General features: G+C 40.0%; 1 protein-coding gene across 1 annotated transcript; it reads right to left on the reverse strand.

Moving 5' to 3' along the window:
* Window positions 1-19: 19 nt before the first annotated feature.
* Window positions 20-23,340, reverse strand: myo9b (myosin IXb). Its single transcript, XM_081703086.1, has 41 exons — window positions 22,532-23,340; window positions 21,147-22,017; window positions 17,040-17,134; window positions 16,889-16,951; window positions 16,620-16,719; window positions 16,141-16,241; window positions 14,546-14,669; window positions 14,174-14,263; window positions 13,762-13,878; window positions 13,354-13,488; window positions 13,151-13,272; window positions 12,828-12,969; window positions 12,483-12,678; window positions 12,148-12,223; window positions 11,779-11,871; window positions 11,150-11,189; window positions 10,930-11,052; window positions 10,602-10,682; window positions 10,374-10,484; window positions 10,036-10,158; window positions 9,782-9,931; window positions 9,469-9,623; window positions 8,743-9,282; window positions 8,508-8,589; window positions 8,124-8,303; window positions 6,568-6,653; window positions 6,266-6,372; window positions 5,925-6,112; window positions 5,625-5,732; window positions 5,285-5,458; window positions 5,134-5,175; window positions 4,876-4,984; window positions 4,707-4,780; window positions 4,222-4,414; window positions 3,800-3,928; window positions 3,568-3,673; window positions 3,235-3,366; window positions 2,885-3,008; window positions 2,525-2,619; window positions 2,147-2,268; window positions 20-1,849 (listed from the first exon to the last, which is right to left on the reverse strand). Exons 2-41 carry the CDS (start codon window positions 21,981-21,983, stop codon window positions 1,581-1,583), a joined length of 5,934 nt encoding a protein of 1,977 aa, XP_081559212.1. The 5' UTR covers window positions 21,984-22,017; window positions 22,532-23,340; the 3' UTR covers window positions 20-1,580.
* Window positions 23,341-24,418: the final 1,078 nt, after the last annotated feature.

A 24,418-nucleotide genomic window follows, 5' to 3' on the forward strand; every position in this document is an offset into this window, starting at 1 on the left:
TATTTCTTTACTGTGACAATTTGTCATCTCAGTGTGTCATTTATTCCATTTATGTTGTATAGTTAAGTATGCCACATCAATCAATACAAGACCTTTTTCATTTAAATGACAGTGGTGAGATTTAAGTTTTTTAAAAATATTTTTCATAAAATAGACAGAGACAAAACCAACCAACCAACAACAAATAGAGGTCAGGATTACAATCTCAATTTCCATTCTTATATTTTTACTACTTATTTATTACATCTCATCCACACAGGTAGCAGTCACCATATTTTTTTTTCAACATTCTCTTTAAAAAACGAAGGCTGCAAATAAAAGCTTCAATCAGTTATACTGGTAGCCTGCATGGACTGCCTCAGTTCTTACCAAAATCACTCTCAAAAAACATTCAGTATTAAGACAGAATATACAGTCATTGGCCACTTTTTGACCACCACTCTAATACTGTGTAGGACCTCTAGTTGCTCTCAGAACAGCCTCAATTCTTTGTGGCAATTGTTCCACAAGATCCTGGGAACAATCATTACATTTTGGTCCATATTGATATGATTACACATTCATGCTGCAAATTTCCCATTAATTGACATCCTGAAGGAGCTCTATTGGATACAGATTTGGTTACCATGGAGCCAACTTAAGTACACTGAACTTAATGTCTTGATCATGATGTTAGTTTGAGATCATTTGTGCTTTGTGACGTAGCACATTAGCATGATGGAAGTAGCCATTATTACATGGGTAAGTAAAACTCAGAGTCCACATGATTTTATGTACTGCACTGCTGCCACATGATTGGATGATTGTATTCTTATAGTTCTCTATACAGGTGTTCCCAATAAAGTGGAAGGTGAGTGTACATTCTACCAGTGATAAAAGATCAGAAGGATATGGTTAAGGGCAAAAATGACAGGTATAGGAGGCTGGAATGATACATTTAAAGCAAGTATGTAAGAAAAAGTCTGTGGATGCTATTTACAGAAAAAGAAAGTAATGAGACAAGCTGCCTGAAAACATGCTATGATATGTACTATGTAATATCATTCCTAACTACAAATGCAAAATTTTCTTACACTCAGTTTGTACATACACTAATGTTTCCCTGATTTGTAGTTTAATCCAAAGACCAAAAATGTATCAGTGAACAGCAATTGTAGTTATTTTAATGCTAAAACAAAAACACAAATCAATGTTTCCCTTTTCATTGAAAAGACAAAACATTTCTGTCTACTCTTCCACATTTTACATATAAAATATGATCCATGCTTGGTTGTTCATAGAAAAGGCTGTGTTAACCAAAGAAAAATGAAAATAACAGTAGATAAAGTGTCTCTTATAATCAACAAATACAAAACTTTGATTCTAAAAATGTGTTCATATGCCATTTTTTAATGCATATAAATTCTTTAGTCTTGAAATTGTTTTTAGCCAAATATGCTAATATACTTTACTAGCATAAGGCAGTATGCCAAAATGCCTTGGTAATTATTTTCTTTAACCAAATATTACTATTTTAGTAGTTTGCTGCATTGTTAAATTGTGTGTTAAGATTATTTTGTTTTTGCAGTTTCAGTTAGTTGCTAGAGTTCCTCATCTATGAATGGGATGTTGAGGTCAGTGAACTGTCCAACTGTTAAGTCTTGGCTACTGTGAGATGGGATGGATGACAGGAAGCCAGTCTGGCTCTGGGTGACATATATAGATTGCCCACCATCTCTGTGCTGTGATGGCTCTTTTTGGTTCCCATCATTGGGGAGAGCTCTGTGCACGGTGGTGGGAGGCATTGGCAGGCTGGGAGCACTCCCCATACCCGCTGACCTCTGCTGCATTAAAGCAGCTATCTTCTGGCCTGAAATAGAACCTTTAGATTAGACACTGGAGACTTGGACACAGCTGGACTACCCATGCCCCTTTGCTTAATGCGGCTATTTTAAAGCTCCTTAGGCAACCATGACCCTTGTATCCTCAATCTGATGGAAAAATCTAAAGCAAAACACCACAGTCATGAAGACCAAGACAATAGTATAGTTCTAAATGACTCACAGTTCAAACGACTTAGTCATAACTTGCTTAATGAACATGGAGCAGAAAAGCCTTCTTCTGATCCACCACATGCAAAACAAAATTCTGTCTACATGTTACTGACCTTCCAAGTCCAGGCTTGTGAGGTCTTGCAGGCTGTCTGAGCTGACAGTGGACTCCCAGTCCAGGTTGTCATTATCAGAAGTGTCCTGGTCCAGCTCAGGCAGTGTGCAGGCCAGCATGCTTCTGTAGCAGATACAGAGAGTGAGTGAGTGAGTGAGTGAGTGAGCGAGTGAGCGAGTGAGCGAGTGAGCGAGTGAGCGAGCAAGCAATGTCAGCTGGTGATGAAATTGGTCACAGGGCTGGGCACCAAGGTATAGAGTAGTGTGGCCTATGTCTCTGAGCACCTATTCTATAGCAGGACTATGATAAAGTCTTTGAAAAAACACAGGTAATGGTAATGAAGATAATGAAGATTTGGTTCATGGAGGTCCACACTTACTTCTCCTGCTTTATGGATTTTATCCTCTCAACCAGGGTCTTTTCCTCTTCTATGTCTGAATCTGAGGGAGATTCCATCTTTGGGTTGTCCATAATCTTGTATAAATCAGAAAAGTTATCATTACTGAACCAAGGCTACACAGTGTAAAATTCAAATGCAACAAGACAACCTGCAAAACAATTCATATACATTTTAAATATGAATTGTGAGTTAAAACATTTCCTGCACATCCTTTTTCACTAAAATGAGATCACATGTGATCTTTATATACATTCGAGCATGGAAAGTTTCAGGACATGTCAGCGTATCTGCACATCCAATAATCTATTCAGTGTGCCCCTTGATAGGATATATTCTCACAGTGTTCTGTCTACGGAGCTTGAGCCGTTTCACTGCTATGGCCTCTGCCTGCTCCAGCTGCTGGATGTCCTTCATCTTCTCGTCATATCGCTTGATCTGCTCCATGATCAAAACCTCCAGACACCTGTGCAAATCATAATCAAGCCATACATTCACATACCATACCATAGCATAATACAGGGACAGGGCAGAGAAAAGCAACAGTGAGCAAGACTTCACCTAGAAGAGATCACATTAACTAATTACTCTCACCAGTTAGCATGAGAGCTTGCTAATTGATTATGCTCTCCACATACAATGAGATGTCGCCTTTGCAGATTAAAAGTGAATGAAGCAAGTGGGGAGCTCACAGTGTGGTCTTGGGCAGGTCTTTCATGCTGAGTAGTGGGTCAGTCACATCTGGGCAGCGCAGAATGCAGGGTGCAAAGACAATGGCCAGCGAGTTAGCGGACATACGGTTGTGAGATTCCTCCTTGGCCACTCTAAAGACAAAAGGTCAGTGGAAATGTGAAACAGCTTCTGTTACAGCTGGCTCATCTTCCTCAACATATACAGGAAGAATTTACTGATAGAGTTCCTTTGCACTGTGTGTGAAGGTGATGTGTGATTGTAGTTCCTTCAGGTTCTCAAGGACTAAAAGGTGGTTAATACAGATAAATAAATAAAAAAGATAAGTAGCCTACTTGACCAGGTGAAAGATAAGTCTTTCTAGTGTATCGAAATTAGAGGTAGGCAAGTCTTCTAACTTCCTATAGACTGCACGGAGCCTCTCAGATTTCTCCGGCAAGTCTGAGGGAAGGAAGAAAAATCGCAATCGTACATAAACTTGCATTCACTTCAACCAATCCTTGACATCATAATTTAGACCCTTCATAATATAAAAATGCATGACAAAAGCACACAGGAAATACATACCAATGGCATACAGGAAGTCGTTGTAAAGGCTAAAGGTCATGAGGGGTTCTGGTAACTCGCGTAACCAGCTTTTGATTACACCAGTAACTGTGTGAATAGGGTAGTTTTCAAGACATACATCCCTGAGACCTAAAAAAAAGGATTATTGCAATTAGTACATTTATAGTACATTTCAATATATAATTATATTGTAATACTGTTTTTAAATCACCCATTTTAATACTACTGATTTGGCAGACTGACAGTCAGTTTGCTGGAAACCCAACACCCAAAATAACAAAACAAAAAAAATCTGATTTGTCAAGTGCTTTATGAATGGTGCTTTTCATTAGTACACACATTATTATTAATAACTAATAGAAAACTAGTGCAATTGTCTTTTTACACTGAGGGCAGTGTAGTGAAGAGAGCCTGCTGCTCACTCATGTCTAGCAGCTGATGTAGCTCCTTGGCCTTGCAGGCAGAGCCTGACTTGCGGTAGATGCCCTCTATGTACAGCCCGTTCATCTCCACATGTGTCAGCATCATCTCCAAGATAACTGGCACTGGGCTTATGCTGTTGGTCAGAGCCCTAATGTGCACACCAAAGTGGGTAGTTGTTTTGTCTGTTTCAGTCTGTTGCACACATACACACATGCCAAACACGCATGCACACACAGCATTCATGAGACAGTGACATTTTTTTCACCATTGAACAAAACATTTGAGCTAGATATCTGGACATAAGTTACTGTTATTTCTAAACTTCTTATATAGCTCTTTCATCTTGTCTAACTGAGTGAAGACATTCTGGCATCAGCATCACTGCTAGAATTGTAAAGAAGTCTAACACTTTTGTATGTCTAAAGGAACTTATTAAAATAACCTGCTAAAAATTCAAGGCACTGCAGGACACAGAACAGCCTACCTTTCTGGGAACACGCTTGAAGCAGTATGTGATTATCTTGCTCAGGCACTTCTTGTGACACATCATCTTACAGGCTGAAAAGCAGAAAAAACACTTCACAGTTCACAGACCAAAGAGCCGAGAGGTCCAAATGTATTTTGCTAGAGGAGAGGGTTTTTGGAACACTCACAGCTACACATGCAGGCTTTCTCCATGCCCCAAATAAAAGAGCAACACAGGTCACATGACTGCACAATGTTCACCTGACAGGTACTGAACGAATGGTCCAATGGGCTTTCCTACATAGGCAGGAAATGGATTAGGGGTCATGGGTCAGGTAATTGTGTGACCAGAGAAGTGCAAGAAATACTGCATTACAGCAACAAATGCTCTTAAAATGTTAATCTATTCTATCAAATGAATACATACTTAAACAATGGCTACTTACACATTTGTCATTTTCACGTGCCCTCTTGGCTTTTTTCGTGAGCTGGTACATGAAATAAGAACACATGTTGACACTAGTGAGATCATTTATTTCAAAGCTAAATTCTGAAAATGAAAAGTCATGAAAATCTCCATTGTTGGTGAAAAGGTACCTTCACATTGTCTGATTCTAGAGAGTTTCTTTTGATCTCAGCTCTACTAAACCCATCCAGAACTGACTCGAACAGATTTACCACCATGGGCACTTCATCTGGCTTCTTTGTGGCCAGACTGACCACCTTGCTCTTGTAGCCCTGCAGCAGACCTTTATAGCTGATCTGTGGGTTCTGATGATCAGAACATATAGCCCGAGTCAGATAAAATGAAATGTATCAGTCAATTACGTCCCCAGAGGAGAAGAAACAATTTATTTTGACACAAACACTGCAGCATTCTTGGGCTGACACTGTAAATGTAAAAAAGTCATATGTTACATAGGTGGAGCTTACTCACAGCGAGAGAATACATGCTTTTAAGGGTGTCTCTAAACTGTAAGGTCGCTGTAAGGAAGATCAGCTCCGTCTCTGAGAGCTTGTTTACCCGTGACTGGAGATCATTCATCTGCATTCAACAGACCAAGAACACAGACACTACATCACCACAATTCTCAAACAAACAGGGCAGGAAGGTTCATTACAAAATGCACAAAACTCCAGTTTTATGTCTGGAAATTCAGTCTCTGAGTTAAATTGAGAATGCCCATTTCTCTCTACTGTCATTCTGTACTCTGCTTTGCTGTGCACTCACTCCCACCTGATTTCCCAGGAACTCATCCAGGTGATGGAGTTCGCTACAGTCTGTGATCTGACGGTTCATGGAGGCTTTCCATTGCTCTTGCACACGTGTACCACGGCTGATCTTGATACTGGGGTTGGATCGTTTGCGGTTGAGCGGGGCTGGTGCACAGCCAGTGTTTGCATAGTAGGACTGGGGACTTCTAACTGTAAGGCAGAACACAATGTAAGGAGAAAGAAAGAATAAAAGAAAAACATTGGTCCATCTCACCTTCTAAAATTAGGTACCGCTTTCTTTCTATTACGTTCCTACCACCCTCCAATTCTAGATGTTCTTGTTAGAGCTCATCAGCAATTTACCTTGTTCATTGTTCTCAGCAGGTGACTTTGCCATGGTAGGGTTTCCTTCTTGAGGCATCAGACGTTTCTTTTGGCCTCTTGGGAAGTACTTACTAAAGAACGTAGTCCTAAAACATTCAAATAAAGAGAAAAAAAGTTAGGACATTTTGGTCTATGTTTCATAGCTTTATAAAGAAACGTTGCCAATATATGCCAAGATGTACAGCATTACCTCTGGAAGAAAAACAAGCAAGCAAGCAAGCAAACAAAGAAAAAATGCTGCTGTGTGTGCAAGTTGTGAGCAGTTAAGAGAACCTACTCACTTCTCTGGAGCAGCCTGTGGTGAGGGCTGGGCATCACCAGCCCTGTTGGTTGTGATCGTCTTAGACGCATCTGTTTCTGTAGGCTTCTGAAAGTAAAAGTTCTCATATTAGATAAATGACAGCACTGGTTTGCAGGAAAAGCTTTGACTGGGATAGTTTTCCAAACACAGAAAATCCATAATTTACATGCAAATCTTAACTGTCAAATCTTAACTTGACCCTTCATTTTTTTGCCACCAAATTGTACTAGATTTTACACTGCCTTTCGTGTAGTCAGAGAGTGGCCACAGAAGGACCCATATGTAAATTATTGTGTTATTGGGGATTTTTAAGAGAAAACCCTATGCTCTATGACAGAGACTACTGTGTCAAAACCATGTCCAGAAAACCACCCTTTCATTCAAGACAATTAGAGCATCATCAGACTACATTCACAGAAATGAGACCAGAGTTCTACAGTTTTTGCAGCAAAATCCGCACCTTAAAGAAAGATACACATAACTGTAACCCTTTCCCACATTCTCAACACTTCATGCTCCTAGAAAAGTGTGTTCCAAAAAGCAGGGAGTGAATCAATCAGAGAGGAGCTGCACAGCTGGTAGAAAGATGCCTTTGTGAGGAAGAAAGGCATAAGAGGGAAATGACAAAGAAAAACTCAAAATGGGCCCAAGATGATCATCGGTCACATGACACAAAATCTTCAATAGTATTTACACAACACAAAAAAAATCCCAGTAGTATTTTGCTTGTTTCCAGTGTAGATGAAAGCATAGATTAATACGTAGCTTCTCACCACCACCAAGAGTGACCGAGACACCCACAGCATGCTCTAACACACTTTGACCTTTTTTGCTTAGTGATGAGATTTTAGAAATTCCACTTTATCAAACAAACTGTTATTTTGAATCATTATAATCTGCCTTATTACACCAGCTCCTACAGAGCAAATTATTTAGTTTGCAGCTAAATCTTAAACAGATGTGATTAAAAAGATCTGGTGTCAATGATTAGTCCAAATTTTCTTAACTTGGGTGTGTTACAAATTAAGAAACTTGGAACATCCCCAAATTAATGGAAAGATGGGTATTAATAAACTGGATTTATTTAAATGTTATATGATAATCTATTGTATCAGACTAGTGAGATGGTGAGTAACAGAGACAAAAGAAACAAACCAAAAAAGCTTGTGGTCACCAATTTTTACCTCACATTAACCATTTTCCTCACATACTACTACTCAACATGTTTACCAACTAGGCTCCACATCCTTCTGTGTGCGCTCACCGGAGCCAGTAACCACATGTTCACGTTTGTCTGAGACAATGCTAACAAAAAAGGTCAGAAACCAGCTTTAACAGAAAAAGAAAACGCATTCAACCACTATAAGAAGATTGAGCTCGGCCCAGTTTTCTTGGAGACATTAACATTTAAACCTGCATAGCATTCCAGCTTCCACTGTTTACAGCATGGAACATGATGCTCAGAGTATGCATGCAGAGACCCGTAAGCCTTCCATAGCCCCTGCCCACTTGCTTGAGATGGGCTCTTTCGATCACCTGGGCTTTGGGCAGCCCCACAGATGCGCTGGCCTGGAAGGAGCCAGCAGGGCTGATGGGTGGTAGGGGAAAACTCCAGTACTCCATGTCATTGGCATCCACATTCGAAAGCATGAGGCCACTGCGTGCGTGCCCCAGCCGGCGCTTGTGCCCAATACGCTTGCGGCTACGCAGCTGCACCTAGTGATGTCCGAACCACGATTTCAAAAGCTACTTCAGAGATGACAGGCAGAAACGGCTAGTAGAGGCTACTGCATAGTCATTGCAGTGGGCACTTACAAATTTCAGCTTATAGTCATGCACAAGTGAAAATTAGATACATTTTAAAAACACAGTACAGTTAACAAGGAGTATTTTGCTGGTTAGGCCTGCAATTGTACCTACATCAGCCAAGGATGGACTGCTATCCGATTCAGATGAGCTCAGACTGGACAGATTGTCTAATGACATTGAGATTCCTCGACTCCTAAATCAAAACAGTGATATGTGGGAAATTAACAACAAAACATGGAAAAGCACCACGTTACCACAAAAGACAGGTACACACAAATACAAAAAAAAACAAAAACAAAAAACTCCCAAAAGCTATAGTGGATCCAAAATTGAGGAATGTTCTTACTTTAAACTTTTCATGCTCTGATTTTGCAGCTGTTGGTCCTCAAAATGGCTTTTGTCCAGAAGTGCTATCTCACTTCTCCTTTCCCTCCATTTCTCCACCTTCTCCTTCATGACGGATGGCTTGGAGCGCTGAAGGGGTGCTATGCAAGAGCCATCATTTGAAACGGCCTGGACTGGCCTGGTTGAGCTGTTTGGTGAAGGAGGTACCATCTGAATTAGTGCTGGGGTAGGGAGGGTGCCTTTCATCTCCTTTCTCTCTTCTATACCCTGCATGCTAGGTTGGTCCTGACTGGTGAGTTTTGTCAGACATTGAGTGGAAGCAGAAATCTTGATTCTGTTTTCTTGCTGTTTAATATCGATACCATACTGGCGTCTGAGCTCTTCCAAGTTGTTGGCCTCTGGTGAGAGGGTTAAGACGGGTACTGTTGGAAAAGACTTTGTCTTATCATAATGAGGAAGAATTGCATTGCTCCTCCTCTCCTCTGTCACTTCACTGCTCTTGGTACTTTCCAGTATATTTATATCTTCTTCTTTCACATGCCTGGGGGAAAAGAAAAAAAAAAATCAAGATTTGGTTTATCAGAAAAGAAATGAGAAAGTTTATAAACATCTTCTCATTCCATGAATTATTTAGTGGTTTGTTGTGCCATACAGCATGACCAGTGATCCCACACCAAAATTCCATATAATACTTAAAATATTTTAAATATTTAAAACCAGAGCACACCTTTTAAGTTCTGAGCACCTTTTCAACATCTTCAGCTTTCTGAGGCTCTCTCTTTGGCGCAGGTATTCTCTTCTCTGATGAGATTCTCTCCATGCCTTCTGGATCACAATAGCTGCCCTGTAGCAGGTCGATGCATGATAATTGCGCCAGCACCGCTGAGATACCCAGGAAATAACCAAAATCACACGTTACATGTGTTACACTTGTACATACACATAGGATACACATGCACAACCTCACCAATTCACAAAGAGAACATAACTTTAGATTCTGCTGGTGAAAGGTAGCACCAGAGGAAACTTCACATCAATACTTGTATGGTTATTATGGCTTTCCTCTTCATCAAGAAGTTCTTCCTAGACAGGCATGCACGGAACCAGCGCTGCAGGGTGAGAATACGGTGCATCACTTCTCTGTAGAGGCTTTCTTGGAGTTTCTGCCTCTCCACTTCCTTTAGAAACACCTGTGGAGAGGAACAACTTCTCATTTATGAAAAAGGCAGGGAAACGCATCTATACATTGAACTAAATCTTAGATCACAGTGGCAGACATAGAAAGGATTGAGACCTTGGTCTTGCCAATCTGGAAATGGCTTGTGTTCATGCCGATTTTGCACAGCAGGTTGGAGATATCCTCCCGAGGTGTAGATGCATTCTTTGGCAGCAGGACCCTATACTCTTCTGTAAACTCCTTCACATGGCACAAGAAAATAAACTTAAATGACTATGTGCCCGTCACTCAAATTCATCCTTCACATGGATCACATACAAAAAGATTTTTTTTATAAACAAAAGTCTATCTATGAAAATCTAGGCAACAATGTAGATTTCCATTTACTTCACTCAGCAACTTTAAAGCTAGTACTCAATGACATCTCCATTTAGAGTATGAGGGTAACAAATTACCTTGAAGGTGTACTTGACTCCATAACCGGACCTCTTAATGCGAACTGTCTCCAACATGCCCGTGTACCTCAGCTGTCGAAGGACAAGATCTTCATCAAACTGCATCTCCCTCTGAAATAATGCACAAAAATATAACCATACACAAACTAATGACTCCTCTGAATCTGAATAACAAACAAAATGTATAACTTTGTAAATGACTTTGTTTAGAGGGAATTTCCACTTTACCTTCTCCGCATTAGATCTGATACACCGGATAAAGAAGGGTTCTGCTTTCCTCAATGTGTCCAGCAGCCTCACCAGAGATGTCTGCCCAGTGAGGGACATTACATCATTTAATGCACCAAGTTATCCATTAGCATCCATTAAGTCCCATAATTTGCATCCAACCTTTGTTTCACCGCTGTGATTGAATGTCTAAAGTGCACAGCTACACAGGCTTTTAAGCAAAGATGGAAAAGTATTGAATGGTTTGGAGATAAATAAGCTGTTCAGGAGGCAGAGGTCTTGCTTAAGCAAGGAGGAGCAGGAGCAGTGGGCATTTAGCACAACCAACCTGGAACTGGGCACTGATACTTGGGGGCTTCTTCTTCTTATGAAGGTGTAAAAGTGACCTGGTGTCACGGTTATGCAAGTTAAGATCCACAATTAGCTTCAGAGAGCGAGCGTTTATGAGATTCTGCCCAGGATCAAGGAGAGAAGAGTAAGAACAGTGCTTGTTCAGTCTGAGTACTCATGTGGAAAGGATCTTAATGACCATTACACTTAACATTTACCTTAGGTATAAGCTGCTTTTGTCTGTTTGTCCTGTTCTTCCTGGCAAGGGACAAGACAAGAGAAGGGAGAATTTCAAAACATACTGAAGGAATATGTTAAGGAGGAACTAGTCCAGTGGTGTGGAGTGTGGAGAATGTAATATGACACCCACACTCAATGAGAACAGTGCAACTTCCTCACAGAAATGGTAGATAGACGAAGCTTTTGAGGAACTTCACCACATAATCTCTTAATGCTGTGGAGGACTTTTGCATGCAATTCCCTGATTTGACCCAAAGCAGAGAGCAGCAGGAGAGAGAGAGGTTTAGAGGGGGGAGGGGTTATTGAGTACAAAGAGTTAAAAATCAAGATGTGATTAGTAGGATACAGATATTATAACAGATGAGTCACCTGATTACAAAGTGCCCAAACCAAAACCAAGATCCATATCCATCTCAGGAAGAAAAGCATCAGGTGCACTTTAATTAAGGATCTTAATTAAGACCTGGTACTCTAGCTATGATAGACTTTATGAAGATGGCTTATGAACTCTTAGTATTCAGATTAGGTGAGAACCCAAAGGGCTTGGCACAATAGAGCATCTGTTTGTAAAGCATTTGGTTTTGAAGTTCACACGAAACCAACTTACTTCTTACTCTCAAATGTAGCAAAAATGTCCTCAAAGGCCTCTAGGGGGTTGTCCTCCGAACGGTCAAATGAGAAGTCTATGAGTGAGCGCTGGCTGTGTAGAGCAAGCAGACACCAATTTACCACCTGCTTCTCCAAGCAGAAGCTATGTGGTGCTTTAAAACCTTGCGATACTTTTTTCAACTTATTCATATAAACAGGATATGCCTGTAATCAGAAAATCTAAATGGAAAAAAAAGCCAAAAACAACAAAAAAAAAAACATCCCATATAATAAACACAATTTAACTGACTGTAGTTTATGCTACAGAAGAAATCTCTTGGGAGACTCCAAGATGTACTGCACTCTAGCCCAGACCTTCCACTCTTACCTCATCAGTCTGCCCATGGCTACACTGGGGGGCCTCATTTCTTGCAGGGAACGGCGCCCATAGAATCTACGAGATTCTAACAGTACAAAGAATTTGCAGCACCACACCACACAACAATTATCATTATTAAATAGAATTAAGATTGTTCACTGGTATTCATTTTAAATAAATTAGACAACGATGCAAATGCACTTATAACAAAAAAACATTTCTGTACAAAGTCCATAACAAATACTTCCTTGAGGAAGTAGAATTTCCATTTGATTATATTATGTATTTTCTTTGTCGAAAGACACAGAGACTGATAATGCACTGATACTAAAGTGTGTTGTTACCATGACATTTTGCGAGTGATCGTCGGCCCATCTCCTTGAAAGCCGCCAGTGAACGAATTGTGGCCCGAAGAATCCCCCACCTAAACACAGCCACCGGATCCGAGCCAAGGAGTTGCCTGATGTAGCTACACTCACTGCTCCGCAGCAGGGCCACAATGTCAGGCCGCATGTGGTCTGTGTTCTTTGCCCTGAAGTCCTGTAAGAGACATGTATTAGGATGAAGCTTCATCAGCTTGGTTTCTGTAGCAGGGTGCACTGACTCAAACACCAAGGACTTTTCCATTTTTCACTCCAAGAAGAATACTTCTTGCTAGAACCTTCCCTCTCTAACTTTCCGTATCTTACCTTTATCTGGTATTTGACCTTGCCAGCATAGTGGAGGACTATGAAAGCAGGCTCAAGAACTGGAGTGGGCACAAAGAAAGGGTTATCCTGATGTTGCCGCTTAAACTTCTCCAGCAGGGTATTGTCTGTGGCATGGGGAAAACTGCAGACAGAGAGTAGTAATGTGAACACCTAGCCTTTCTACATCAATCTTCACTGAGGTTTAAAAACCGATGAGCTGAGTGGCAGATGGCATGAACTGAGATTAGCTGGACTTCTTTGTGACGGTGAGGTTAGCGGGACTGTTGTGAGGTTAGTGGTGCTGCATTGTGCAGCTCCCTCACCTGCTCTCCTCATCCAGCAGGTAGAGTAAACCAGTGGGTTTTTTGCTGATGAGGTTAATGCAGCCAATGTTATCAGTGTAGTCAACAGTGGTCCAGGTGATGCCTTCTGCCAGGTATTCCTCCTGTAAAGCAGCAGACTGTGAGCAGCACAGCGATTCAAAGTCCCCCATTCTTACAGAGCAGTTGGAGCTCAGGCAACTCACCTGCTCTAGCCTGAATATGTGCTGACTACAGTAATGCTGGAGCTGTTCATTTGCATAGTTAATGCAGAACTGTTCGAAGCTATTAGTCTTGAAATCTTCAAATCCAAATATATCCAGAATACCTAGGGACAAGCACTTTAAGCAAAAGGAGATACAGAATGATTACTACAGCTTTCTGAATAAATGAATTCAATACCCTGAATAAAAGGTATTCAATTACTACAAATCATGACAGCACACTAAAAGGCACACTTAATCATGCCTGGATATTAGCTTCATTATCTATTCTTTAGTCCAGGGTACCTGGCTTTGGTCTCACAATTTCAACGTTTTCACCTGCTTTGTTCTATATTATTAATCACAGTAATAATTCAGCTAACATTGTGATTAGACAGGAAAGCTCAGTACCGGTACAGATTCTTCCATGTCTCTCTTGTTGAGAAGAGCATAATTAATGCGCAGTACAATCCAGTCAAAGAGCGAGCTGTACAGAGACTTGGCCATGGAGTCTCGTGCCGTGACGGCCTAAGGAAGAACGTTGATAAAAGTTCATCAAACCCAAAGCAGCCCTCATTCACACAGACTGATCACACAGTTTTACAATGCAAGTTATAATGGGTATGAATTGTTCTTAGATATTATAACAAGATGAGCACTTGGTGGAAATGTTTATATTGCTATATTATTAAAAGAATCAAGAAAAATTAACCATATGTTAGATCAATGTCTTCATTAATAATTACCAGTACATTAACTGACATAACTAACAATCCAGGCCAGTTTTCTAACTATATCTTAGACTCTAGTATGCCAGTTTTACCTGACTATGAGTGTACGGCAGAATCAGGACATCATTGGCAGTCATTGCTTTCCTTTTGATCAGAGCCTCCATTAGGAGCTCAACCTTGACCTGCATTTTAAGACAGAGCACTTAGAGAGGAGTCAAAATAGAGGTAGCCAGCCAGCCATTCTTCCTGTTGGTGGCAACTGATCAAACCCCCATGACATTCATATTTATGCAAGACACAGCAATTACATACACACTGCTGTAAGCCAGGTGAGGACACAAATAAAACATGAAATTTCAGACTAAATGCAATAATATGAGAAACGTTGTTCAGGTTCCAGATTGCAGTTAGCTAAGCTAAACCAATGCAGAGGAGCATGGCCAACAGTAAAGGGAAAATGCTACCTTAAGAAGGTCACAGAGAGTTGAGAGGACGTCTGCAGGTCCCACTGTCACACCCTCTCCATCTCCCTTCTGCTCATAGGTCACATTACCCAGGTACAAAATAGCAGAAAGCACAGATAATATTCTATGGAAAGACACACACATTTTAAAATAATTATTTTTATAGGCAATAATTAGGCATATTATATGAATTAATAGATTAAAAGTGTGTATTCATATGGAAAAAATCCAAAACATTTGGACATGAAAAAGTAGAGGGACAAATATTTTCACCCACACAGCAAACACCTAGAATGTGTTTAAAAATCTATAACATCTAAGCTTTAATTTTCTAACATATTAAACATGATCAGTGGTGGTCCTACAGGGAGAACCTGTCCCCTGATAAAATGGTGAAACTATGAAATAATGGTGAAATAATAGACAGCAAAGAGATGGTCTACAGTCTTTAAAATTCTACCAATAAATATTAATAAAGATACCAATTAATGTAGCCAGTACATCTTATTGCATGATGGGTGTTTCTAATGATGTTTTCAGTGTCTGGTTTTGTACACAGTCTTCATCCATTGCAGTGTTTGGCTGTATTTATTATTTTTATTTCCATAGTTGCTCAATCTACACCCCCAGGGACCTGGACACACATCTTGCTCTTCCATAAATACAGACTAGTGCAATTTAAAGAACTTTATATAACTGCAATAGCATTTGGCAGATTTCCTTATCCTAAATGAATTATACTGGACATAGTATTTAATACGATTCTCTGCAGGAAAACGTACATATTGTTATCAAAATTTGAGTTCTCTTAACTAGTCATGCTCCCATAGAACAGTATGAGAAAAATGGGATTGGTGCTGACTACTCAGTTGCTAAAGATAATCCTTACAGCAAGGTTAATGCTAACCCCAAGTAAAAGTTTTGTGAATCTCATTCCATGGACATAACACATACTTGAGCATAGGTCTTTGACAGTTTCATGTCAGATTAGGTGTAGATCTGATGCTTCCTGCCATGTTAAGGTATAGATGCCTAACCAAAAATATAATATCCAGGAGAAGATACACACCAAAATTGTTCTCCATCTCACTCTCTTTCTTACTCAAATATTCTATCAATCATACAGAGCTTACTTATTCTCCACTTTATTTTTAAATTTTAAGTAGTTAAAAATGAAACACTACTAGATTCAAAGTACCCGGCATTTTCCCTTTTAAAATGTACCTAATTCAAGTCTTAATGCACTTTAAAATATGCATGTTCATACTGTATAAGGCTTAATCTGTATAATGTGTCATTTACTATACAAAAATCCAATTCAGGATGTGGGCATCAAGTTCTAAAAAAATCTAAGACACATTACTGAAGGCTACAGAAACACATTGCCGAAGGCTACAGAAATGTATATGTCTGATTTTTTTAAAAAGTAACCCAAGTGCCTGGGAGTTTATTGAGACTCATTAATAAACCTGAAACATACCTGATGTTATATGGAAAAACTTTGGCAACTGTCAGTTGCTTTGACAAAATAAAAGCAATAATAACAAGAAAAAACCCTCTGGAAAACAAAAAATAAATAAATAAAATTCACTTACTGTTTCTTGGTTGCCGGCAGAAAGCCAACCATTTCCATGGCCTGATGAAGCCTGTTAAACTCACACTTGATTTCTGCTTGATCCTCCAATTGAGGGTTATCCTAAAATAAAGAGAGGAAGAAAAGATCTCAATGTTTTTGGACCATTTCAACAAACCCAAATACCCAAGAACAATACAAAATCTCCCAGAAGCCACAGAACATTCCAATGGCCAATGTGAGCACACATACTAGAAACTAGACCTAGCACCACATCATCTAGTACACCACATTGGGGGTGCATTACAGCTTGAGTACCACTACTAATCTAAAGCATCTGCAGTTGAATTTAGTTATTATTATTTCAGCCCTGTGAATCTAAAAGCACATTTATGCTATCAGAGGCCTGATCCACAGGAATGCACATAACAGTTGTTAAAGCAGAATGAAATGGCTTTATGGTAGAGCAGGTGTCCTCTGTGTAGCTCAGTGGGTCACTACCTGTTTGAGATAATTATAATCTTCTGGTGCCAAGAGCTTGAACTCCTCTTTCTCTTCCTCAGATGAACCAATCAGCAAGTAGTAGAACACATGGTAATTCCTGTAGTGTAGGTGAAAAGAAAAGAAAAGAAAACAAAACAAAACAAAAAAAACAAACATTCTAACATCCTTTACTAAGGCAGTAGATATACTCTTACTGAGAATGTTTGTATAGTGAAATCCAATGTCTGGATCAAATGTTGCGATGATCCAGTGTTTTATTCCTTTACCTTTCACTGCTCTTTCTGGTCACAAGTCGGCACTTCTCCAGCAGGTACTTCTCAATCATAGCTCTGAAAATTAATCAAACCGTGTTTGAGAAAAGCAAGCTTTGTGCATCTTTCATCTCTAGGCAGTTCCATGAAATCATGTGAGTCTTACCCTCTCACAATGCCTCCCTCCAAAAAGTTCACCTGGATAAACTTCCCAAAGCGACTTGAGTTGTTGTTGTAGGCTGTTTTTGCATTACCAAAAGCCTGTTGAAGAAGAAAAGGAATAAAGAAGAAAATTTTTTTTATTTTTCAACACCTTATTAGCTGAGCTGTAACTGATTTACTCCAGTGAATAAAAGGGTAGTCAGCATAATCTGGTGTAGCAGTTTCTGAGAAATCTGCAAGAGAGACACAATTTGAGGAATATCAAACCCTGTTAGTGAAACCAAAACTAACCATATGTAGATATCTTATCACATGGTGAGAATTAGAAAAGTTATGTGTCATATTACTAACTTACGGGTAATCACCAGTTACTTTTATAGAGTTATTTCCACTAAGACCGCAGCCAAAAAGTTTCTCTGTACTGCAGAGCACCACTGTAGTCTGTTGGGTAAAGTATGTGTATACACACATTTTAGTTGAAACCAAAAGCCAGCCCTAGATGTGAGTATTTTACTGGTTGAGGTCTGATTTGAAGAATGCGTTCACAACAAGAAGCGGTGGTATAGCTCAGCTCCTGTCCCAACAGGCTTGGGTGTGGCTGACACCTTTTCCACATGGAACTGTGGAACTTCCACATGAACTTCTCCTCTTGATGCAACTGAGCCTACCTTTAAATCACCCCAATCTACAGATTCAGGAATGAGCCAACAACCTCCCCATTTTTCCACAGCACCGTGTGTCAGTCTGATTGAATGTATTGTATCTGGCCATAATATTTTAATGTTGTTACTTCCTCGTCCATGCTATGATGGTCTATACCAAAGCACTTCTGGAATGGCAATTCTAAACCTGCAAACTCCACTTGATACATTTTCTCTTTCAGTCAAATCAACATTGGTAAAAGGTCAATCAATGTAGATAGAAGATTAGGCTTGTGATATGTGTGTGTGTGTGTGTGTGAGTGTGAGAGAGAGAGAGAGAGAGAGAGAGAAAGCATCAGCTGGTATGATTAAGCAAGTACTAGCATGTTTGTGATTGCTCTGGTATTCTGAGAATGCCACCAATCTTCTTGCAACCTGAAGACCTATCCCTCTGTCTTTATGCAAAGAAGTAGCCAATCTGTAATACTGAATCCATTAGTGCGTCAAAAATAAGATAATCACTGACTCTGAATTCTGTATTAAAATACAGGCCATCTGTATGTTGGTGGTGTTCACACACACACACACACACACACACACACACACACACACACACACACACACATTGCTTTGCAACATTTACTCATAGTTTGTTCACAGAAGAACTGTATTAGATGCATATGAAAAAATCCAACAACAACACAATTATATGCTGTAACAAACAGTTCAGATTTGCTTAGTTATTGAAGACAGTTTAAAATGTCCTTAAACATGTGTTCTCTATCGATTATAGGTACTTCTCAAGTACCAACAATTTAGAAAACATATATTCATAGTACATTCAAATGACAAAGAGAGGATCAAACGCCCTTCTAATACAATTACGCCAAAGCAGCAGAAACCTGAGACCACTGACCACTCAATCCCACTGTATGAGACCCATTCTAAATCCATTCTTAAACACATTTTTAAAGATTGCATCCACCCTTGACTTATTCTAGTCTCCGCCCTTTGTGTATTTTTGAAAAATGCACAGTAGATGCACAGTAGGGGCTGGAACGAGAGAGAGAAAGAGAGAGAAAGTGTGAGTGAGTGAGTGAGTGAGTGTGTGTGTGTGTGTGTGTGTGTGTGTCTGGAGGTGGGGTATTTTGACTGACAAGTGTAGTGGGAAGGAGAAACCAAGGGAGGAAGGATATCAACATTGGCCATCACACAGATTAGCCTTATGCTAAGCATCATAGCTATAATAGTAGTGTTTAATAACAAAGCAGTTTCAAGACAGATAAGTCTTTTGAAGTGGAAAATTTTCTCCACCAGAATCCCTGATGATAATGAGCCGAATCAATTATCAGTTGATAACTGAAAGGTTTTTAGGACCCATTTACATATAATTGAGAAAGATCATCATTTCATCATGAATTCAGGGTGTGGTTACAGATTCAATTCCACTGAGTTTTCAGGCTTTTGAGGATTGCAATTTTTGATTTGACCAGTAAAACATTTGTCGAACAAATGACTTGTATTACCAGAATACCTAATCAAGCTGGTGACTGAATATATTTCTGAGTCAAATATGTACATTTAGGGTTTATTTTCACTTTAAACCATTCCAAATCCCAGAGATGTTCGGAATTTGCAGGTATGGTGGGTCCCTGGAAGAGCTGTGTGCCTTCAGAATGTGTTCAAAGGCAGGTCAACCAAAAACACTGAATGGAACACAGACAGCACGGCAGATATCCCCACAATATGTTAGCAGTGATCAGTTGTGTTCATCGTGCTGTCAGTTGTGTTCACCATGTCACAATATTTCACAATGAAATTGTTCTCCTGCATCCCAGAAACAGCAGTGGAAGGCACAATTTTCTTCAGGCACCACTTCCATTATTGTGCCAACCATTCCAGGACAAACAGACCTTGATGACTAGGCTATTTTCTGAAGAAGAGGTAAAAGTTCCCAGAAATGTCATGTAAAAAGTTGTTCTAAAGTTAATTATGACATCAATGTGTGACCTGCGGATGATGCGGATACCCTTTTTGGTGAGTTTTATCTCAAAAAAGTTTTTTAATTAAAGAAAATGATTTTCCTAATCTGCCAACTATCATTCAAACCAAATTATGTCTTCGTGTTCCTGGGCATGGCAGATGAAAGACAAAGCCTCTGGGGAATCCTGAGAACTCGCGTGACCTGTTTGACATTTCTTTTTTTCCTTTCTCTCTCTCGAACCTGAAGGCCATGCGGTATTAAACCCTGCCTTTGCCAGAACTGCCAGATCACAGATAATGAGTGAAATTACAAGAACAGAACAAAACATACCAGCATGTCCCACACTCACTCCTTGTGGAGCATAGGAAAAATGACAACTGGCTAGTGTAAATTTTAGTAATTAAAAACCATTTAAAAGCAGTAAAACACCCAATCCAGAAGTAATCTAGCCTACAAAGACAAACCAGAGAAGACAGGAAAGTTTAGTTATTTCTTTGCTGCAACCATCAGTATTACTCTTTTTAATGCAGACATCAACTGTCCCTTGTTTCAAAACCACATAATGTACAATATTTGTTAAAGGAATAAATGTCATCTATTTAAAAACATGTAAAGAGAAAACAGCTGAAGGCTGAGTTGGCTGTAGATCAGACAGCTTCTCTTTAAGATTCTAGAAGCTTTTCTAGAACTTCATGCTCCCTGACATTCTTGAGTAAAACATATGAGCTTCAAGCATCACCTCTTTTTTTTCCCACATCGTTTTAATCCTGCGTTTAACAATGTATAAGGGACTACAAGCAATAAGCAGTATTAATAGAGTCAGAAGCTGAAGAAAGAGTCAGATCAGTTTTTCTACATTCAAACAGCCCAAGCAGGAACTTAAAGGGGGCAACCTGTGCTGTCACTTACTCCGAAATGGGTCCGAGTCAAAACCTAGGTCTCAGCCAAAATATGAAACCTTCTGCCACACTTGTCCCTGTTTTTAAATAAGTCTGATTGAGTAGAATTTAAATACATTTGGCTTCTGAGGACTTTGCAATGCTGAACACAACTTAATCTGTTTCGGTTTACTTAATTACTGCCCAAACAGCATTTCCTAACACAGTGTGAGTAACATTAAGCCACTGCTCGTATTTGATCATTATGTATTAAAGTATAAAATAAAAGAAATAAAAATCTACCCTGATGTAAATGATGCAAGAATATAGGATGCGACAAATTGGTTAAATTGTAATTCCTGTTAGTGGTCATTACTTCCATTTTGCAAAGACCATCTGTCAGAAAATAATGTTGCAAAAATATATAAATTGAGAATAATGACTCAAAATCTGAGAACCATCAAATTGCCTTCAATGTGAAAAGGTTAAGAAGCAAATGGCTGATGTATCTCATTAAATCATCTTTATACATTAATCTAAATGTAGAGCTCCACAGACTGGGTTTGCTGAGTACTGAACAAACCCTCCTGTATTCTGTAGTGCTGTACCTCAAGCACAGGGCCTGCGCCCAGGATGGTCCTCTCCACGCTGCTGGTGCAACCTTTTCGGCTCATGGCTGTCAGGCAATGGATCAGGAAGTTGGTGCTCTGCGTTTTTCCCGAGCCACTTTCCCCAGAGATGACGATGCACTGATTGAGTTGTTTGTTCAACATGGTGTGAAAAGCCGCGTTGGCAATGGCGAAGATGTGAGGGTCCAGCATGTCCAGAGTATGGTTCTCATACATCTCCACATACTTGGGGTTGTATATTGGCAGGAACTTAAAGGGGTTGATGGCAATGAGGATGTTGCTTGCGTAGGTGTAAATCTGGTTCTTGTGGAATCGGCAGCACAGAGTGTCCAGGATGGTTTTCTCATTCAGCACAGGGAGGTTGCACAGATCATTGCAGTCCTCTGGCTGGGTCATAAGGATGCCTTCTGTTGCAGGCCTGCGAGCTTCTCTTTCATAATTGCTGGCTGCCATGTGGTCATACCAGCCTGATCTATCAGTGTTTTCCATCTGCAGGGCAAAAAAGTACCCATGGCTTTCTGAGATCTGGTCGCGGACTTGCTGGGGCCAAAGGAGGACTCTTTCAACAGGTAGGTCACTGGCTTGCAGGACCCACTCCTCCCTTCCAAACTCCCTCACCTCCACCAGTTCGTAGGGTTTCGACATGTCGAGGCCCAGAGTAGGTGCAGCGTTATGGATGATGCTGGCTGCAGTAGTGCCTCTATCAACTTTAATGGTGCAGCATGGGAAGGTTTTGTGGTCCAGCCTTGCGTAGATCTGTAGAACATATGCTGACTCATGCTGAGAGGCTGCTTCATTGCTCTTCAGGATATTCATTGTAACTTACAGTCGCTATGCCTCACCACATCACCTGCAAATGAAGGAGGTGTGTAGGAGTGTGAAGGAGAGAATGCAACAAATCAGAGAAAAAGACCTCCAGTTAATGCATGTTCATACTTGTTCATACTTGTAAACTAGGAAGTGCAAAGTTCGATACACTCAGTAAAACCTGCTCTCCCCAAACTAAATGGAGTAGCTTAAATGGTTAATTATTAGTACTTATATAAATAATTAAGTCATGCTTTTAAAAAATGCCTTGTTGGAAAGAATTGGGTGGTAATGTCTGCTAATATTTTCCTTTCACGCAGTTCTGTGAGATCCTAGGTGTTAGCCCAACATACAGTAAAAGCCCACCTTTAATAGCAGATGATTAATACACACGGCTGGCGTTCTTACCAGTCTCTACTGTGAAATTTACCAAAGGGTGCTGTGAAGCAATAATTATGGAAGCAGAAATATGTGGACGTCTGACGCCCAGACTCCAGAAAAAGTACAAAACAAAACTCGGTGAGCCAAATTTAGAAATATTTTGTGGATAAACTTACCTGTTTTAATCTGCTGTTATTCGATTAGCTAGGGCACGAATCCATATCCAGTGATCAAAAAACTTTAAACTTTCTTCGTTTTGTTTATTAAAATAAACTTTGCAAAAACACGTTGAAACCAAAAGAAGCAGCTCACTTGCAACATATACATTTACTAAAAACCAAAAAACACCTCTAATTAAGAAATCAACGAACTAAGATGAAATCACGACGTCAGCTAACTACATGTTTACAAAAGCTTTGAATTCCAGAAGTGTTTTTTTAAACTTCCTAGCTCGGTAACCTACCGCACTTTACGCTGGCCTTCGATTGCACTGCCGCGATGCTCGCCCCTGTAGCAAGTGTCAGCGCTGTAATGACGCGATAGTTGACTGAACACCTAAACAGAGCAGAGCAGGCCTACTGCTGAGTGCAATAAACATCGCTTTCAACTTTTTTTCAGTGATGAGCTGATGAGCTATTAATCAAAAAAACTAAATTAAAGAGAAAAAGCAACACTTTACTCGTGTGTAAGAACTGAAGTAACCTCTTCATGGTTCTCCGTTAAACAACGAAACCAAAAACTGGTGAGTCATTTAAGGGACAAACGAAACTGTTCATGCTAAGTTAATGTTCTTGTGAAACAACGCTTAACTTCGTTTGAGCCTGTTTGGCAAATATATAACGAATAGTGAATATCAAATAGCTAATGCCTAATATATCCAATAAATCGTAGAGGAAATAGATGTACACCCAATAAACTTGTTGACAGACTAATGAAACGATTCGTTGACAAATGAAAAGTGCTAACGTACGCACCACACCGTAAACCTATATATTGAGAAGCACGTTTCCCTATACTGTGGTTTGCGATATTTGGGAGTCTGTAGTCTTCTTAAGCTTTTCCGAAAATGCACTAGATGGCAGTATTCATCACCGATTTCATGCTACAGAAGCCTAAACAGACACTACACCAAGTCGTCACGTTTTCTAGGACATGAATCCTGACCAGCTCCATTGGTCAACATTAACTCGGCATTCCACATTATGATGTATGTTATGCATGTAGAGAACGCGTCCACCCAGCCTCCTGGGACTTAAAGTGGAACTTAGACTGGCATTGCTAATCACCAATTTATTTATTTATTGCATTATGTTTAAATATACACTATATGAACAAAACATGTGGTCACTTTATTATGCCTATATGAGCTTGTTGGGCATCCCATTCTAAAACCATAGCCAGAAATATGAAGTCCCCACCCTTTCCATATGCAGTTAATACAACCTCCTTTTTCTGGCTTTTCACAAATTGTTGAAGTGTGTCTCTAGAAATTTGTGTCCATTCAGCCATAAACGTATTTGTGAAGACAGGCACTGATATTTGACGAGAAGGACTCGTTCACAGCTGACATGGAAATACATCCCAACGGTGCTCAATGGAGACTGTGTTCTTCCACATCAGACTCATTAAACCACATTGTTCTGGGCCGGGGCACACTGCTGGACCAGATCTTCTCTATACTGTTGCCACAAAGTTCAGTGCATATAATTGTGTAAATTTGAAGAATTAACATCATCCTTCACTGGAACTAAGCAGCCTAGCCCAAACCCTGAAAAATAGCCCCAATCCATTATTCCTCCACCACTAAACTTTGCTGTTTGCATTATGTGTTCCAATAGGTAGCATTCTTCTGGTATCAGCAAAAACTCCTCAGACTTCCTCAGGGTGAACAGTTCATGTGAGGAGTGTGTGGGGTCTTTCACAATGTTGGTGGCTTTCCAGATGCAGCGTGTTATGTAGATGTTCGTGATGGAGGGAAGAGAGACCCCAATGATCTTCTCAGCTGTTCTCACTATACTCTGGAGGGTCTTGCGGTCAAGGGCGGTGCAGTTCCCAAACCAGGA

Source organism: Electrophorus electricus, chromosome 20 (assembly GCF_041902795.1).
Source record: "Electrophorus electricus isolate QZ-2024a chromosome 20, ASM4190279v1, whole genome shotgun sequence".
NCBI classification, from domain to species: Eukaryota; Metazoa; Chordata; class Actinopteri; order Gymnotiformes; family Gymnotidae; genus Electrophorus; species Electrophorus electricus.

Excerpts from the sequence above, each read along its gene's own strand:
- myo9b (XM_081703086.1), bottom strand. The coding sequence starts at position 21,983 with ATGAATATCCTGAAGAGCAATGAAGCAGCCTCTCAGCATGAGTCAGCA. Across the intron at positions 5,733-5,924 it reads ATGAGTTCCTGGGAAATCAG|ATGAATGATCTCCAGTCACG; the intron begins GTGGGAGTGAGT and ends TGTTGAATGCAG. Across the intron at positions 4,985-5,133 it reads CACGTGAAAATGACAAATGT|GAAAGCCCATTGGACCATTC; the intron begins GTAAGTAGCCAT and ends CTGCCTATGTAG.